The following is a 20,570-nucleotide window of genomic DNA, read 5'->3' on the forward strand; positions in this document are numbered from 1 at the left end:
GCATAGCTCTTGTCTTCAAGAAGTTTATAATCTAATGGATCATCCAACATGCAAACAAATATAGAAAGCTACAGAACATATAGGAAATAATCAGCAGTTTAAAGGCATTGGAATTAAAAGAGGTTTGGAAAAAATTTCTATAAAAGTTGAGATTTTGTTTGTGGCTTAAACTTACAGAAGCTAGTAGGCAGAGTGGAGAAAGGGAAAGCATTCCAGTTATGGAAACAGCAACAACAACAACAACAACAACAAATTCCAAGAGGCAATGAATAGAGCATCTCATTCGTGGATCCTTGCAGTCAGGAGACCAGTGCCTGGCAGGAGAGCAAAGCTCATGAAGAGAGAACAGGCAGGAGAGAGCCATGTTATGAAGAACTATGAATGCCAAACAGATGATTTTGCATTTGATCTTAAAGATAATATGGAAGCCATTGGAGTTTATTGAGTAGGAGGAACACATGATCAGACATCTACTTTAGGAAAATAATTTTAGTTCAAAGGAGAGTGGAGGGGAGAGAGATTTATTGAAAAAAGAGTCATCAGCTGACTATTGCTCTATTCCAAGCATGAGGTGATCAAGGGCTTCCAGTAGAGTGATGGCCATGTCAGAGTGGAGAAAGTGACATATTTAAGAGATGATGGAAAAGTGAAATAAGATGAGGCATCCAATTGCATATGAGAGGGTGAGAGATAGTGAGGAATTGGAGATGACTCATAGGTTGGAAGCTTGAGGGACAGTTGTCCTCTCTAGTAACAGGCAAAGTAGAAAGGAGGGAAGAATTTAAGAAAAAAGATAATGAGTTACATTTGTTTTATACTAAATTATTTTTATTAAATATATAATTTCTATATATGTATGCATATATGTGTATGTAGTTACATAGCTATAAAATGCAGCATTTTGAATTTGACTTAAGACTTTAATTACATGTTAATAATCTTTAAAAGCACCTAGGACATGAACAGTAAATTATAGCTATTGCTAACAACCGTGGTAAAGAAGAAAACAATTATCTAAAAAAGGTTTTAAAATATGCTTGATTTTGGGGGGCTCATAATCTCTTGATTTTCAGACCTCCTAGCATGAGAACTCTTGATACTTATGAACATCAATAATGTATATGTGAGAACCCCTATCATTTATGAAAATCAGTGATGTATATTGTGAATTTTAGATTTTCTACACCCTGATTAGTTTTAAAAATCCTAACAAACTGGAATGTCTACACCCCTACTTAAGGATTAAGTATTGAGAAAGATGGCTGATGAGAGACATGTGCTAGCAAATGACAAATAAGAAACAACTGACAGACCCCCTGGGCTGTCCTAAGTCAAGTTTAAGCTACCATTGCTACATGTGAGATGCAGAAAGTGATATAAAAAAGAGTCTATATATTTCACAGCTCTTGCTCTCTCCGCTCTCTTGAGAGGTGGAGGCATTGAGCTTTGGGTCTCTCTCTGGCTCTTTGTGCTGGGCAGCGGTTTGGCATTTTGACGTGCCTGCAGCTCTTGTCTGGGTTTGGCGGTGAGCATCCTTGGTGAGGTGACTGGGAGAAGCTCAGTAACATGGGTCAGGTCTTCCCTGAGCTCTCTCAGAGTTTAGGCTGTTTCCTTTTTTTTTTCCCTTTACCTTTCCAAAACACTATCCTCTTAGGAAGTCAAGCTAGTTTTTATCTTTTGAGAAAGCCTCATGCCTGAGTTCTCTGAACTCCCCTTGGCTTAGAGTAGGCCTGAGAAATCTTAAAGCCCTTTCCCTCTCTCTTCTTCTTAATTCCTTCCCTTTATATTAATTCAACCACCATAAAATTCCCAAACTGATTTGAGTATTTTTATTTGGATTGAATTAAATCCCTGGCAACCATTAGTATAATATATTAGTCAAAACTCCAAAATTTACCCCTTACAATATGTGACTTGGAGAGTCTTAAAAAGTTACCTGAAACTCTAAGAGGTTAGGTAACTTGCTTCAGGGCACATTTACCAGTAAGTGTCAGAAGTATGAGAATATTCAATTATAATATATTAAACTATTTCTATATCTGGGTTTTGAATTAAGACTTGGATCTGTCCCTCAGATAGCCTTACTTATTGGTTTGCTCCTAGGAAATTCAAGGAATGTCCCACCCCAGAGTATCTTCCATTTTAAAGCGATAGAAAAGAGAGATTATGGGTTCTAGCTTACTCAGGAAATAGAAACCAGTTTAGACTAGGTAAATCTGCAAGTGGCAGGACATCATTCTTGAACCTTACAATGAGCATATTTGGTTCACTGAAAAAAAATTTCCACCCTTCTGTGCCACAGTATATAGTTTTTCTTCCTGAGGAATCATGATCAAAAATAATTATCACATGTGAGTCAGACTTCTTGCAATGATCTCCTCAAAACTAAGCAAAGCTCACATAAGGCAAAAAGTTCTCCCTTGGTTGGTATGATCTGTCAAAGCTTATATTCCCCCCCACAGTCTTTCAGAGACAAGGGCACCTACATGCTATGACGAGGCATCAAAGTAAGACTTTGTGAGGAGCTCTGATACATTCCAAATTCTATGGTGAAATCACGTGATTGTTGTTCAATTGTTTCAGATGTCTCAGATTCTTCATGAACCCATATGGGGTTTTCTTGGCATAGATACTAGGGTGATGTGACATTTCTTTCTCTAGTTTACTTTATAGATGAGGAAACTGAGGCAAAAAAGATTAAGTGTCTTGTCTGGGCAAGCATATAGCTCAGTAGTGTTTAAGGCCAGCTTTGAATGCAGAATGATGAGTCTTCCTGGCTTCATGACTATTATTTTATCCACCTTACCACCTAGCTGCCCCAAATCAAATCAAATGAAAACATAGATATTAATCAACCAATCAAGTAGCATTTTAAGTGCCTGCTTTGTGTCAGAAAAATATATGAAAGGGAGATACTCCATACCCTCAAGGAGCTTACATTTGATTGAAGCTTTAAATATTAAATATACTCTTCCAACTATTTTCAGCAGTTCACAGATCCAGTACAACTCCAAGTGACTATCCACCATCATAGAAGGATTTGAGGAAGTCTGAATGTAGATTGCAGCATACCATTCTTCACTTTATTTCCTTTATGAACTTTTGTCTAGCGTAAGCAACATGGGTCTTTTTTCACAACATGACAAACATGGAAATATGTATTGTATTATAGCATGTGTACAAACTATGTCACATTAGTTGCCATCTATGGGAGGGGAAAAGGTTAGGAAGGAGGGACAGAACATGGATGGCAAAATTTTAGAAATCAATTATTAAAATTGTATCTCCTTGTAACCCCAAAAAATATAGTCTCCAAATATCCAGGAGAATTAATTTAGAATTTCCTTTGTGTAATTAGAATTTTCTCCCCAAGTCTCTCTCTCTCAGCATCCCATTTGCATATTTACACTAATGTACTAATATAGGGAAGATCTATAAGTTTTGTGTGGCTCCTCCCTCTCTCTCTTTTCCTGGGAAGGCAGTTGTGGAGGTTGGGTGAAAGTTAGGCAGGAGAATTTTACCCACGTGTTTTTTACTTAGGCTTTCTAATTTTGTTCTTTTATTTCTTCTACTTCAAGTGAATATTAATACACGTAATAAAATATAATACTTAGAGTTATTAGACATTAATTGAAATCTTACATCTTCAACAAGTGATTGTGCTAGTGAATCTCACTGGATACCTCACAAGCAAAGTTTTAGGACTTTTCTTGCTATTTCATCTTTAACTTACATGCTTAGAAAGTTCAACTGTCAATCAGAATCGAAGCAGGTGTAAATAGGATGGAAAGTTATACACAGTAATAATGGTAAAAAAAACATTTTTACAAGTCTCAAATAAAGGTCTCATTTCTCAAATATACAGAAAAATGAGCTGAATATATAAGAATACAAGTCATTCCCTAATTGATAAATGTCAAAGGACATGAAAAGACAGTTCCTGGTCAAGGTAATTAAAGCTTTGTATTGTTATGTAAAAGTGTCTAAATCACCAATAAATAGAGAAATGAGAGTTAAAACAACTCTGAAGTATCACCCAACACTATCAGATTGGCTATTATGACAGAAAAGGAAAGGACAAAACTTGGGAGGAGATATGGAAAAGTTGGGACATGAATTCACTGTTAGAGAGTTGTAAATGCTTCAACTGTTCAGGCCAATAATTTGGACCTATGCCCAAAGGGATATAAAACACTTTGACCCAGAAATACCAATACTAGTTTTGTACCCCAAAGATCTGAAAAAAGGGGGAAGGATCTATATGTACAAAAACATTTAAAGCAGCTCTTCTTAGTGAACAAAATTTTGGAAAGTGAGGGAATACCCATCAATTGAAGAATGGCTGAATAAGCGATAGCATATGATTTTAATGGAATATTATTGTGTTGTAAGAAATGATGAACAGAAGTGGATCGAAAAAGCTGGAAAGACTTACACAAACTGAAGCAAAATGAAATAAGCAGAACCAGAACAATATTATACACAGCAACAGGAATATTTTATAATGAACAACTGTGAATAACAGCTCTTCTCAGTAATACAATGATTGAAAACTATCCCAAAGGACTCTTGATAAAATATGTCATTTCTAGAGAAAAAGAACTGAGTCTGAATCCAGACAAAAGCAAACTTTTCACTTTACTTTTTTTTTTCTATTTGTTTCCATCCACAAAAGGATTAATATGGAAAATGCCTTACGTGATTACACACATAAAATCTATATGAGAATGCTTACCATATCAAGGGCTGTGAGAATTTAGAGAGAGGGAGATAGGGAGGGAGAGAATTCGAGATACAATATTCTTTGAAAAATGTTGGAAACTTCTTACATGTACTGGAAGAAAAATTAAATTAAATTAAATACCTTTTTGAAAAAGTCCACTTGTCAATAATTAGGGTGTGTTTTAGGATTCTGTACAAACTAGTTTCTCATTGCCATATGTGAGATATCAGAACCCAAGTGGTGACCAACCAAACTGAGGGAAGAAATGATGCATGCTGATTTTGGAATGAACAGGTCATGAATCTATAAATTCCATTTAACTCTCCAAGGTACTATCTGCTAACTGGACTTTCTTTGACCTCTAACTGCCAGTGTGTGCATCCCCATGTGAATGTGCGTGCATGTGTGCACAGGCTCTCTCTCACACACACACACACACACATACACACACACACACACACACACACACACACACACACGCACAGTCTAATTGTCTGATACCTGATTTGACCAGATGCTCTAAGAACATACTCTCTAAAATCTATAAATATATGCAGTATTGCCACATACTTCTAACAAACTTCTATTTAATTGCACTGCACTGATTTAGTAGAACTTCCTATCCTAGCATTATCAAATAAAAATACAAAAAATTACAAATTAAAAATCTGTAAGAAACCATGATGTTATTTGCATTGTCAGTAATTCAAAAAACTTTTGCAAAGCATTTTACATATGTTATCTCCCTCAATCCTACTAACAATCCTGAGTGTTGGTGCTATTGTTATGCCCATTTTACAGATGAGGAAAGTGAATCAAGAGATTAAAAGATTACTCTATTGTTAGAGAACTATTAGATTTCTGAGGCAGAATTAAAAGCTAGATGATGTAGTGAATATATATATATGTACATATATATGTAGTGAATATATAGAAGTAGTGAATATAATATATATATATATATATAGATAGATAGATAGATAGATTTTTTTAACTTAAAAGAATAGGAGAACTGTGAAGTCTAAATGGCCCAGGACCATTTTCTGGGCCTTTTTATGCCACTAGATGATGAAGAAATCATGTCAACATGATCATAGTAAGCAGAGTTTGAGGCTAGTCTCACCCATCAGAGTCATCTAGTCCTGGCTTTGTCCTTCATGTTTTCTGAAAGAAGGGAAGGAAGAGAAAGAAGCCTAGTAGTCATTGGTACTATCGCTTCAGGGTATAATTCTTACTTCTGATTCTTCTTTGGTTTCTATCCAGTTCTTGTTAAAATCGCACCTTCTACCAGACATGTTTCTAGAATAATAATTCCCTTAATCTCTGGGGTCTTCCCACTAAAATAATCTCAAATTTATGCTGAATCCAGCTTGTTTGTAAGTACTTACTTTAATCTCATCTCTCATTAAACTATGAACTCTCTGAGAATAGTCTTTGAATCCTCACCACTTAGTACAATACACTGGGATTCTTGATTCAAGGAAATGTTCTCTCCTCCACAAAATGCAATATACCTGCTATGAAAATTATCTCTTATAAATCAGAAAGACTACATGAAAAATAGAAATTTTAAATATGAATAATAGATTCAGTAATGGCAAACTGATAGACTTTTCAGATGCAACACAAATACCACCCCCCACCTTGATTTTCATTTTCTTTTTCTTTTGGACTATATGAACAAACAAATGTACAATTATGATGTATTTTTGAATGAAGCAAATTAGAGAATTTTTATTTGTTCTGCCATATCTCCAACTTATGAAAGAAAATAATAAAATATACAGTATAAACCTAATGGAAACATTTTTTCACCCCATGTTTCAGATATTAATCATTCACTATAAGAAAAATGGATTTGCATTTTAATACCTTATAAAGCAATTTGACATAGAATGCAGAAGAGAACATGCCTAGAAACAAAATAGGTTTATTTGCTATATAATGGCAGTAAAGATCGAGGTCCTCTTTTTAGGTCCTTAACTCCTCTGTTCACTAACAGGAAATTTTCCTTACCATCAACCATCATTTTCTAAATCTCTAGGTACTAAAATACCATAAGAAAGAGGAAGTTTCAATTAGGAGGGTTTAAACATGATCTGGGGATAGGAGTCATGTAAAGTTTTCATGTGATCCAAGAGTGATTGTTATATATTTACAATATTACTTCAATGTATATTTGAGTATTTCCCTTTCTTTCCTGTCATTCTTTAACATTACATGTACTACATGAAAATAAAACATAAAAGTTATAATTCCATACCTCTGAGTGACTTATTGGACTATTTTTGACTCAATCTTAGCTAATGGTACAACAAATACTGCATGAAAATCTTAGTATACTGTTTGCATCTGTGAGCTAATGAGCCATCATTCTCCCAAAGTTTACAATTTTCCCTTCTGAATTCAGTCTCAATATCACATAGACCCTCTGGATGGGGGAAAAAAGATGACCAATTCAAGAGCTGTTCCTGCTGATATGAGGGTAGCAGTAGAAACTAGTAGTGGGGAGGATTTATTTCCACACCTGTGCAAAACGACTAAGAGTTGATTCCTCAGGGCTTAAGATTTTCAACCTGTAACCCAGGGGAAAAAGAATCTAGATAGAAATGGGAAAATCTTCAAGATGAAATATATGTACAAGAAACTACTATAATTTGAATAATATAATTTTCAAATTCTAAAGTTTACATAAAACACTCTAGTGTTTCATTATTCTTCTCCATCACTTTTGTTATTCTATATAATGTCATTTTAATTTTATTTTTTATTTTTACTATCCTGTCACACTTTATTGCCTGGAAATACCCTCCACTGTACTTAACCAAAAACATAATCAAGTTTATGTTGCTTCAGACTTTTTCCCCCTACTAAAATCAGGATATATTTCAATTCTAACTCAAAGATAATAAGAGATATTGGTAGCAAAAAACAATCATTTTGAGATTTATGACATTATGAAGATTATATAAGGCAGTATATTTTCTGTTAATATGGCGGGGGGAGTAATTAAGAGATCAATGCAAGACAACTCTCCTGCATCTAAAACTACTGTAGAGCAAAGATCTGAAATATGTGAAGTCTTCCTTCTAATTACTATTTGTAAACTTGCCTTGGTTTTCATTTCTTTAACTGTGATCTAGCAGTACTGGAAGCTGAATCAATGGTTTACATCAGTGTCATTAGCTTATCCTTTAATCAATCCTGCCTTTTTTAATTGGGTCTTTGAGTTATATAAACTTCCTTTCTCTTTTCCTCAAATCTAAGAATGACAGGTACAGAATGTTAGAGGACTAGTAAGAGGCATTTAGTAATAAAACTACATCAAATAAAACTTTGTAAGAACATAGTGAAAAAACATATTTTGAAAATCTAGATTTTTTTAGAGAAAAGCTAAAGATTAGTAGAATGAGTAAACTAAAATACATGAAGGGGCAATTGTAATAAAGGACAATTTTCTTTATATTAAAAAAGTTAAGTAAAGTAATATTTAAAAGAAGCTCAGATTTGGGACTAGCTATACATTGGAATATGTAAATCAATTTATAATAGAAAAATTGATACAGGACATTAAAAACTTTCATACATTTCCTATGTATTCCTACAGATACATCATCACTATAGACCCATGACAAAAATGGATTAAAATGCTACAGTATGTAAAAATATAGAAACATCAATAAACAACTAATTGATTATAGATCAAGGAAAATGTAAATTAGCCATTGTAGAAATAGCCATAGTAATCTTTTTGGTACAGAATTTTTTTCTCACCCTTGGGAATAGCTTTGTTAATGCCTAAGATAAGAAAACATTTTCCTTATTAATAACTACTGATTCACTCATACACATATACCAACAGGTAGTCAATAGGCATAAAGTAGATGATATTAATCTCTGTAGTGCTTTTAAGAAATGTCATCTTGTAAAGACATGGTCATCTACTTGAAAAGTTAATGACCAAAATCCATTCTTTTCAGTTTTAAAAATAATCATTCACTCTTCTTGTTATAATGGTGCTACTTTATACTGACTACCTATATCTGAAAAATACATTAACTTAAAATATATCACACTAAATCCTTCACTTTAAAAACTTAGCAAATATAGCTCTATGACTTGGGCACATATTTTTCCCCTGAGAATTTAAAGGCAGAAAACATAATGTTAGATTATTCATAAGATAAATTATGCTTTTCTACATTTCAAAGTTCTCTATTTAACAACTTCAATATAGTTTGCTATTTACAGTGTTTACATATTAATAATCATCCAAAATAATAATTATATTAATTATCCTATAAATCAAACTAATTGAGCCTTAATAGTGTATATTGAAGATAGAACATTAACTAAACCTTAATTATGTGCCAAGTTGTTAGCAATAAAACATGTACATGTAAGTTTGTTTCTGTCTAAAGTTCTAGCCCAATTCATCTTCAATCACTGATAGAGAAAAGAAAATGATAAAGTGAACAAAAAAATACATGTTCTCAGAAAGAACACATGTTTACATTCTGGGTCATGCTTTATAAGTACAGTAAAGCATGGATTTCTGAATCTTCATGAGCATTATTTAAACAACTTGATTTACATAAAGATAGAAACTCATATTTATAACAGCATATTTTCAAAAAGAAAGCATACAGTCACATCAAAAAGACTTTTAAATCTAATGACAAATGAAATGCCATAAGGTGAATCAATTTGGGATTACTGACAAAACCTTCACTTTCCTTTACAAATGACAAGATCAAAAAAGAGTTCTTTTCCACTCTCTTAAATCTTGAGAGCATTGTTTTTTCACTTGTATTTATAATTAAAGGAAAATTAACTCAAACAATGACAACTGAATTCAAAACACAATCTTGTTTCAAGTTCTACTAGGCATTTTGAAGACATAACTCATAGAAATATTTAACTAAAAAACTTTCTTTCAGGAACATCCTCTTAGTGTGCCTTTGTATTTATAATTTTCTAAGGATTGCTAACTGTGAGTTTCAGGACTAATTCTTAAAGTTCCCCCACCCTCAAACTCAATCAGAAACAGACATGTTTGCAGTAATTTATCCACCGGGTTTTCTCCAGTTTTGAATTAGTCACTATTTTCTTCTTTTTTTTTTATTTATTCTTTCTTCTGGTGGTGTGGGGGTGGTGGAAGGAAACAATGCAAGCTCATATTTTTACATATGTCAGGTTTGGTCAAGAAAACCTTGCTAATACTTGAGGTGATGGGGCATGGGGTGGTGAGTCATCTATCTGCCTTCAGTGCTGGCACTGTACATGTACAGCATATCCAAACTCCTCCACTGTTGTTTTTTTTTTCCTCTCACGAATTTCATGGTTGGAAAGAGAGAGGACACAAGGGAATCTTAGTCATGTGGCTCCCCCTCCACTCCTAGGATGATAAGGATAAGCGGTCAGGTTGCCTTTCCCCTTTATGGAAACGTATCGCAACGCCTCTGACTTAACATACACCTGAAACCTTCAGCCCTGGTAACCAAAGGGAGCAGCTATGATCTGACTCCTCTCAAATGAGGGGGAGAAAATGACTAGTATCCAGTGGGGTTTACAGGGTTCAAAAGTAAACAAGAGTCAAGTCTCCAAACAAACCTTCTCTTTGGAATAAGCCCAAGTACAAATCCATCTAGGCAGCAGAAGTCTTTCAATTTAACCCTTTCCAAGACTTCACAGCCTGGCCAACAATTAGCAAGCAGATCCACCACTAGGTAGTCTTTGGTTCACTTTAGACTACACCCTAATAAGGTGTATAGGGAACACTTTCTGGATTAAAGTTAATGTCGACACAGAAAACTGATCAGCAGTTTTACGTAATGATCTAGTTGCGTTTCAACTACTACTGCTTAACGGGTTCTGACACACTACCTCCCACTACCGCTCTGCCAGCCGGCATTTATAAATCTGACATCTTCCTCCCTCCCTCCTTAAATTCTTTAATGGTCCATTAGTAAATGGATCGATCCTGGTTACTTAGTAGGCATGCATCTCTCAAATGCACGTCAGCTGTGTTTACACGAGCGCCAGGAACATCATTGGAAAAGTTGAGAATTTAAAGCCTGGATCAGGTTTGCTTTACAAACCATTGATTCCGAAAGAGTGGGGAGGAGAAGACTTGGAGGTGAAGGGAGAGGATGGAAAGAAGGAAGGCTGGAAACCTAACTCCTGAGCAACCAATCAGCAAAATCTTTCCGACGAGCACCTAACTCGATGTTGCACCAGGCAAAAGGGGGAAAGCATTTCAACTGAGAACTTCTATTCTTCCCTCTTCTCTCCCTCTTCTCCCTGAAACCGAAATCACACTCCACCCCCAAGGGAACTGAACCCACTCTTTCCTTCTTCCTCTCTTCCTTATTCCTCCTCGTCGTCCCCCTCCCCCAACCGGGAAGGGTGTGTGTGTGTGTGTGTGTGTGTGTGTGTGTGTGTGTGTGTGTGGTGTGTGTGTGTGTGTGTGTGTGTGTGTGTGTGCACGGAGGGTGGGGATGGCAGCAGGGAGCACTTACGTCTCGGAATTTGTTCCACTGTCCGACTTCCTTGTCATACTGGGAGATCGTGGTGAGCCATTGTTTGTCATCCAGAAAATTACCGCTGTCCGACCTGCCCCCGGCTGCTGCCGCCGCTGCTGCTGCCGCTTCGAGAGCCTGACTGCACCAGACGACTGCACACACACACAATAGGGCTGATACCTTTAACATCTTGGGGAAAGAGGAACAAGGGGAATGAGGGATGGAGAGAGGGGGAGGCCAAAAAATAAAATGAAAAACAATGTTAAACAAGAGGTGCAAATATGGGGGGACGACCCCGAGAGATGCACTGAGAAACTGAGGGGAGGGGGGAGGGAGGGAAAGAGGAGCAGTGTCTGGGGTCTCCACCACCACCATGCGCGCACACACACACGTACACACGCACTCACACACACACTGAGCAGTGGAGAGGGAAAAGCAGTCTGGGCTGTTGCAGCAGCAGTAGCAGCAGCAGCAGCAGCAGCAGCAGCAGCAGCAGCAACAGCAGCCCCAGCGAGCAGAGCTGCCTAGCACATCACCTTGCTGTAAGCCCCGTACTATGCGCTCAGCTCCTGCTGGAAATGCAGCTCGACGCTGCCAACTCAGTCTCTTTCAGGAGCTGCTGCACGCGCTGCCGTCTCGAGCCGTCCACTCAGCTTCTTGTGCCCGGCGCGCTCCCCCCTCCCCACTCAACCCCCCACCCACTCCGTGTTTCCCCGCACTCCTTTTCCCTGTTTTATTTCTCTAGCTGCTGCTCCACTCCCTCCTACCTCCTCTTCCTCCTCCTTTTTTCCTTATCCTCCTCCTCCTCCCCTTCCCTCTCTCTCCTTGATCCTCAGGGCACCGAGAGGAGAGCAATGCGTAGCAGGAGCAGGAGGGAGCCGGAACCACCTCGATCCAATGGAGTCCTTGCCTTGAACTAGTTATCCTCTCGCTTTTCCACTCTGGAAGCGGAGCTGGAATTGGTGAGGCAATCAGCTTGTCCTCTGCTCTCGGATTTATTTGACACCCACGCAACCTAGGGGCTTGTTATCTCCATCCCTCTTGTGACTGATATGTATTACTGCTCTTAGAGGCTAGTTTGGAGGATGGAGTTTGCAGAAAACTTTATGCAGAAGAAAATCGCATGCCTTCCTCCTTGTGAGTTCCAGGAACTGTGTTTTGACCTAGGGGTAAACAGCAGATGAGACTTACTCCAATTTGCCTCACTTCAAGTTGTTTCCATTAATGCCTCAATGTGTGTCATATATAGTATGTATGTATTTACAGTATACAGCAAACTCCACATTTAAAGAAAGAGACCTTTCATTGAAAAAAAAAAATCCAAATAGACAGCAATGCAGTTTAAAGTGAACTAGATATGAAAAGGAGCCCCAGTTCTGCTACTTACTATTTGAATGCAGGCAAAACACTTAGCCTCCTTCTGGCTCAGTTCCCTCAGTTGAAAAAAGGGAATGTTGAAGTAGAGGACCAGGCCCTAAGAGCCTTTCCAGAGCCAAATCTATATTCAACTCTGCTCAAATGTTGAGGTTATTTTGTTTCCTTTAGAAGGGCACAGTCTATTGTTACAATTTTTAAAGGTAAAGATGTTATTTATTTCCAAAAGGGACTTATTTACCTTGGGTTAACAAGTATTTGCCTGTTTGTGTATATTTAATAGGGATGACTTGTCCTTATAATAATTCCGTGAGAGAATATGTTGGGCTGGGAAGGACATCTGAGTCCAACATCTTTATTTTTACAGTTGAAGAAACTGAGGTTTTGCCTTATACTGCTTCTTTTATCTTTGCTCCTTAGCATCATACTTTATGACATCTATGATTTCTTTCTTTGGAAAACCTTCTTTCAGATAAACAATCTTAACCATTGCTGAGGATTCCATTGTATTGGATATCTCACAAACTACAAGAGTTCTTTAAAAAAAAAAAGATTTTTTTTTTATGAAGTATGGATTTAGAATGGACAGGTAATCTAAGATTTACCTGGATTTGTTTTAATTCATCTGTATAATGCTTATCAAAGACGGGATGCCCATAAGGATCAACTAAAAATGTTTTATTCTACAATACAGCTGCCTATAGCAATCAGCATGCTGGCCCCAAACCAAAGACAAAGAGCAGAAGCTTCCAATGGAAAGAATAATGTGCAAACCTGTCTGTGCTATCACATGACAAATGAGGAATTCTGTGCGAGGTCAGAGGTGATACAAGTTTTAGAGATAATTTATCAAGGGGAAATATAGAACAGGGATGATGAACAATGGAATGATTGTTCTGCTAGCAAACTTGATGCCATAAAACTATATAAACAGCTGATCAGTAGGCAGAAAAATTAAACAGGAGGGGCCAATATTTTGCCAATTTTAGCAAAGATTGAAGCCGTTAGGTATATTATCTTGATTCTAGTTTGCAAATGGATTTGAGCTTTTCCAAAGGAATCAGAAGACCTGAGTTGTATGATCATAGTCATTTACCAAAGAGTTTGACCATCCACAAAATGTAGATAAGTATATCTGCATTAGAAAGGGAGCCTGACAATGGATGAAGAGGAGACCTGGGTCTAAATCCTGCCTCTTACATATATAGCTTATATAGTCTTGGACAAGTCATTTAAATTCTTAATGTCTCATGTGGTTTCCCTAAGACAGTTAAATTTAAAAAGTCAAGACAGCATTCAGGGTTGTAGACATCTGCACATGTTTGGAGATATGGATGCATGCTGGTTATTCTTTAAATTGAAATCCCTCTCTATGTCCTAATTAGATAGATAGATCAAAGATAGGTTAATGTATGGATAGATTGATAGACCAATAGATAGATAAATAGATAATTAGAACTATCTATCTGTACATGATTAATAACTATGGAGTCCTTTTAGTTTTTAAAAATGTCCTTAATAAGACTAAAACTGGTGACAGAGTCAGTAACATTGAGAGGTATCCTTAGATGTACATCAGTTGTTTCTTTGTTGTTGTTTTTTTCCCTAGAGATCAAGAGCTCTGCTATTCAGGGGAACAAGTATTTCATTCCTCACCACAGATCTGGCATGTGACTTTTCTTTCACAAGGTTTACCAGCAGGTTGATCTTTCTAAATCAGGAGCAGTGTAAAGACCTAAGCCTTCTAGCCAGTCTATGTTCAGGGCATCTTTTAAGACATGAACTCATTTAGCTTATTGCATGTGGCTATTGTTGCTAGAATTTATTCATCCTTTTAGCCAAAGCTATTGTAATTCCTGTCCTCAGGCTTCTAAGTTTGTTATTGGGTAGATATTCAAACTCACTTCCATGTACAATAAGTAGACTAGGTAGACATCCAGTTGTTTGAGTGGGCTTAGGTTTAGTTACAAGATAGTCCTCATATATCATTTATTCTATTCCACCATTATAACTTTGTTTAGATCATATAGAGTTTTAGTTTCTTACTAAAATCAATCCACCTGAGAAAAGTCACTCCTGAAGGAGGGAAGATGGTATAATAACATCACTGGAACTGAATGAGAAGACCTAAGTAGAAATCCTAACAATTATCATTTATTCTATTCCACCATTATCACTTTGTTTAGATCATATAGAGTTTTAGTTTCTTACTAAAATCAATCCACCTGAGAAAAGTCACTCCTGAAGGAGGGAAGATGGTATAATAACATCACTGGAACTGAATGAGAAGACCTAAGTAGAAATCCTAACAATTACCACCTTCTTGAACAAGTAGGTTAATCTCTCAACCCTCAGTTTCCTCATCTGTAATATGACAGAATTAGACTAGGTATTATATCAAGTAAGTGCCTAGGAGTTCTAAATACTGTAATTCTATATTTTTAGATAATGGTGTGGTGATCAATGAATACCTTATTAGGGATACTGAGAGATCCTACTCCAGAGATCATACTGGATACAGTGTGAGGACAAAGAGTACATATGTAAGGAGAGTAAAAAGACATAATTTCTTTTATGCTTCATTGGGTTAATAACGCATCCCTCTCTCCTCTGAGAAAAAGATAAATCCAACCAAAAATAAATTTAAAAGAAGTCAATGAGGTAAATGGAACTTTAAAAAGATATGATAGACTTCTGGAGAAAACTGAATGGGATTTGAAAGGAATATATATGTATATAAATATTTTTTTTTCCTCAGCAGTATAGCCCCTTCACAAAATTGACCATAAAACCCCATAACCAAATGTAGAAAAGCAGAAACAGAAAATGCATCCCTCTGTGAATATAATGCAATAAAAAATTATATTCAACAAAAAGCAGTAGAGATACTAAAATTAATTGGCAACTAAATAATCTTATAAAGAATTAATAGATCAAAAGAACAAATCATAGAAACAATCCACAATTTCATTGAAAGAATGAAAACAAGGAGACAACACACCAAAATTTATGATATGCAGACAAAACTGTACTTAGGGGAAAATGTATATCTTTAAATGTTTGTATTAGTAAAATAGAGAAAGAGCAGATGCATTGGACACGCAATTTAAAAACAAACTAAAAAGAGAATGAATCAAAAATCTCCAATAAATAAAGCAGATAATAGAACTAATACATAAGTCAAGGAGCTGTATTTTTTTAAATAATAAAATAAATCATTGGTTAATTTTTTTTAAAGTGAAGGAAAATATTACCAGCTTCAAAAAAGAAAAAATGTAAAATCAAAACTAATGACCAAAAAAGTAAAGCAATTATTAGAGGTTATTTTGCCCAACTATATGGAAAGAAATCTGATAACCTTAGTAAAATAGATTAATATTTTACAGCACCTAGATTAACAAAAAATAAAATACTTAACTCCAACACAGAAAAAAAGAAATTGAACAAATTATTAAAGATTTCTCCAAGAAAAGAGCGCTAGCTCCAAATGGATTCCTAAGTAAATTCTACCAAACATTCAAACAATTATTTTTTTTGAATACTACATAAACTATTTGGAAAAATAGGGAAAGATAGAATTCTCCCAAATTCCTCTTATAAGAACAAATATGGTACAGATAACTAAACCAGGAAGAGCTAAAATAGAGAAAGAAAACTATAAAACAAATTACCTAATAAATATTGATGCAAACATTTTTAATAAAATGCATGCAAGGAAATTATATAATTATATACCAAGGATCATACACCATGATCTGGTGAGTTTTATATCAGGATTGCAGGGATGTTTTAATATTAGAAATCTATCAGTACAATTACAATATCAATTGAAAAACCAAAATAAGCCATATGATTATCTAAATAGATAGAAGAAAATCCTTTGACAAAATATAATACCAATCCCTAATAAAAAACATTAGAACACATTACAATAAGTGGATTTTCCTAAAAGTGATAGAGCTTCTTTCTAAAAACATCAGTAAGCATTACCTGTAATCGGGACAAACTAGAATCCTTCCCAGGAAGATCAAGAGTAAAGCAAGGATGTCCATTATCACTACTACTATTTTAAATAGTTCTAGAATTGATAGCATAAGCAATAAGAGCCAAAAAAAAAGAAGTTGAAGGAATTTTTAAAAAGCAATGCGAAAACAAAACCATCACTCTTTCTGGAGGATATGATGGTGTACAAAAAGAACACCAGATAATAAATTTAAAACAACAACAACAAAATAGAAACAATTAACAACTTTAGCAAAGCTGTAGGATATAAAATAAACCTGAATGAATCATCTGAATTTCAATTTATCACCAAAAATGTTCAACAGCAAGAGATAGATAAAGGAAATTCCAATTTAAATAATAGTAGACAATATAAAATATCTAGGTATATACTTAACAAAACAAACTCAGCAACAATATGAGCACAAGTACAAAATGTTTTTCAGACAGTCACATCTAAACAATTGGAAAAATATTAATTGCTCATGAATAAGTTTACCAAAAAAACATTTAAAATGAAAATTCTATCTAAATTAATTTACCTTTTCAGTGCCATATGAACCAAACTACCCAAAATTATTTCCAAGAACTAGAAATAATAAAAACAAAATTCATATGAAAGAAAAAATGTAAAGAATATTAAGAGAACCAATGGGGAGGGAATGAAAAAGGGTGGTCTAGTTGTACCAAATTGCAGTAAAGCCATAATCATCAAAACAATTTGGTATTGGCTAAAAAATAAAATAGTGGATCAATTGAATAGGTTAAAAAGTCAACAAATAATAGTTAATGATCACTGTAATTTATTATTTAATAAATGCAAAGAGCCAAACTATTGGGCTAAGGACTCATTTTTTGACAAAAACTTCTGGGGAAATTGGATAATAAAATGGCAGAAATTAGGCATAAACCAATATTTCATGCCATACATAAACAAAAAGTGAAAATGGATACTTGATCCAGAAATAAAGGGGGATACCATAAATAAATTAGAAGAACATAAAAAAAGTTTTCCTGACAGACTTATGTATAAGGGAAGAATTTATGGCTAAGCATGAAATAGAGAACCTAATAAAAATGAAATTAATATTTTTGATTACATCAAATTGAAAAGATTTTGCAGAAACAAATCTAATACCACCAAATTTAGAAGGGAAACAACAGTTTGGCGGGGAAATGTGACAAAGACCTCATTTCTCAAATATATAAAGAATTGAGTCAAATTTATTAGAATAATATAATTCCACAGTTGATAAATAGTCAAAGGATATGAATAGGAATTTCTCAACTGAAGAAATGAAAACTATCTTCAGTCAAATGAAAAAATGCTATAAATCTCTACTGATAAGAAAAAAATAATTAAAACAACTCTCATATTCTACCTTACATTTATCAGTTTGGCTAATATGACCAAAAAGAAAAATTATAAATATTGGAGAAGATGAGGGAAAATTGGAATACTAATATATTGTTGGTGGAACTGAGAACAGATATACCCATTCTGGAGACCAATCTGGAAATAACCCTACATGGCCAAAAAACTATGCATACCTTTTCACCCAGCAATACCATTACTGCATTTATATCCTAATGAGATCAGAGATAGGGGGAAAGGCCCTAATTGAATAAAAATATTTTTAGCATATTTCTTTGCAGTGTCAGAGAACTGGGAACTGAGGGGTTTCCCATGATTTGGGTGTGATGATAGAATTAACTCTCCCTTTGTCTATTTTTAGTTAATCAAATCAAGAACTTAAAGTACCCCTACTTAGTAGCTAGCTATCCATTAGGTAAAAGAGTTCATAAGTTATTTACTAGTTCATACTCCAAAAAGACCACAAGCAAGGTTGCCCCCTCCCTGGCCATCTTCCCCTAGTAATGAATGTCATGTAACTCTGAAGATTGGAAACACATATTATGATTGCCTCTTAGACACTGGAGCTTCCAGATCAGTTTTGATGAGTAAACCTGATTCTGAATGCAATTCTATTGGTTCCTTAAATGTAGTATGTAGGCCTACTCAAATCAGCCATTCCTGTTCAAATTAAGACAAAAGGTGGTTCACCTTCCATTCCTCAGTATCCCCTATCAAAAGAACAATTGAAGGAATAACCAGAGTAATAAATTCATTTATTGAGCAAGGAATAATAATTTCATGCAAATCCAAATATAATACAGCTCTTTTACCTGTAAAAACACCAAAATTGGGTCCAGATGGAAAACCTATATATTGATTTGTATAATATTTAAGGGCTATAAATAATCATATCATAAAAAGGCATCCTGTGGTTCCAAACCCAGCTTCAATTCTATCCTCTATTCCCAGCAAAGCCTCATATTTTACTGTGGTAGATCCATGCTCAGCATTATTCTCAATCCATATTCATGGAAATTCCAGGAATATATTTGCCTATACCTGGAAAGATTCCAACTTTAGAACTGGTCCAGTCTGCCACAAGGGTTCACCGACAGTTCCACATTGTTCTCACAAATTTAAAAATACTATTTGTAATGGGGAAATTTAAGGCTTCTGGGAGAAGGTTATAATATAGTAATGGTTACAAATGTGGCTACAAGATTTATATAATATTTAACAATGGCCGCCAAGGAATTTACTTATGAAATTCCTAAAATGAAACACTCAAGTCAGAATGAGGTTTATGGAGGTTTAATCACACTGGGAGTGGGGAAAAGGTTAGGGAGAGAAGGAGAGAAGAGAAAAGGGAAAGAGGCTACTCAACCTCTGACCAAGGCAGAGGGAGTTTAGGCCTAAAGGCCCAGGTGGAAAGAACCAGTCCTTAACTCACGTGACCGATCTGAAGGAAAGCTGTCTGCGGGCGTCCTCTCTCTCCAAGCTCCTAACACCAACTCCCCCTAGCTCTCTCCACAGGAAGTTCCGCCAATCTCAGAGGCTGTTCCCTACCTCTCTTCCTGTGTCTCACAAATCCAATGGTTGGCTCTAGGTTGGCTTAGGACAGCCCAGGTGGGCAGTTAGTTATTTCTGATTAGTCATTGACTAGCGCATGCCCGTGTAGGTGGGTGTGCACAATTTTTGGGTGCTAGACCAAGATGGAGACTTTTAAAATTCACAATCCCCCCTGATGATGATTGGGAGACTAGTCTCTCCAATTGATCACTAAACATAAGCATACTGCACCCCAAAAATTTCTAACTATAAGTGTATACAAAAATTTTTTCTACCCACTAAGAGGAAAATTATAATAGTTGTAAATATGGGGAAATAGAGGAGAGAGAGAAAGACAGCAAACCAATGTTTTGCTGGGCGCATTGACAAAAGCCAATTAGGGGGCAGTCCCCTTTGGCATAAGAGTGTACATTCAAAAAATGTTCAATCAACCACACCCCAAGGTTCATTCTGGATCTTCCTGTAGTGAAAAGGTTTAGATATCTTTCTGCAAACAGTTCATTCTCTGGATTCAGTTAGTTAGCAAGCTTCTTCTCTGAAGATTTATCTCGAACAAAATTTAAATCTTGGATTTGATGAAATACAATCCCCCCTGAAGAAAGTGTTGAAAAAACACTGAGTCCAGCTGAGGATTCAAGTTTCAGTTGTGGGGGTGTGTGAGTTAATTCAAAAGAAAAACAAAACAAAATGAAAATAAAATCAAAATCAAAAGAAGAAAAAGGGAAAAAATTAAGGGAAAAAAATATAACCCTTTATATATGCATATTTACATTAAAGAATTCAAAATCAGTATCAAAATCAAAAAATCTATGTATACAAAATTTGAGAAAGCAAGAATAAAAAAAAAATTTTTTTTTTCCCACAGGCCTCTGTATTAGGGTCCAGTTAAGTAATTTCTAATCCCACAAGTCTGTAGGACAGAATGCAGTATATTTTACTTCCCCATTTGCAGCCCAGGCTACAGGAAGTTGCCATACTATAGGAGAGAAAAAAGAGGACCAGATTTTTATTTTATATCTAG

At 35.4% G+C, this 20,570-nt stretch overlaps 1 protein-coding gene across 3 annotated transcripts in view; it reads right to left on the minus strand.

Moving 5' to 3' along the window:
* SPOCK3 (SPARC (osteonectin), cwcv and kazal like domains proteoglycan 3) overlaps positions 1-12,333 on the minus strand; it is a 611,292-nt gene extending 598,959 nt beyond the window's left edge. The window contains exons 1-2 of one of the 3 annotated variants that reach the window (XM_056802868.1): positions 12,015-12,333; positions 11,245-11,436 (exon numbers count right to left, since the gene is read on the minus strand). In XM_056802868.1, coding sequence (XP_056658846.1) covers positions 11,245-11,436 — 192 coding nt within the window. In that variant the 5' untranslated portion in view covers positions 12,015-12,333. Of the gene's footprint in view, positions 1-11,244; positions 11,965-12,014 lie in introns of those variants that run through there. The other 2 variants (XM_056802867.1, XM_001365818.4) reach the window with 2 other exon arrangements.
* Positions 12,334-20,570: the final 8,237 nt, after the last annotated feature.

Source organism: Monodelphis domestica, chromosome 6 (genome assembly GCF_027887165.1).
Source record: "Monodelphis domestica isolate mMonDom1 chromosome 6, mMonDom1.pri, whole genome shotgun sequence".
NCBI classification, from domain to species: domain Eukaryota; kingdom Metazoa; phylum Chordata; class Mammalia; order Didelphimorphia; family Didelphidae; genus Monodelphis; species Monodelphis domestica.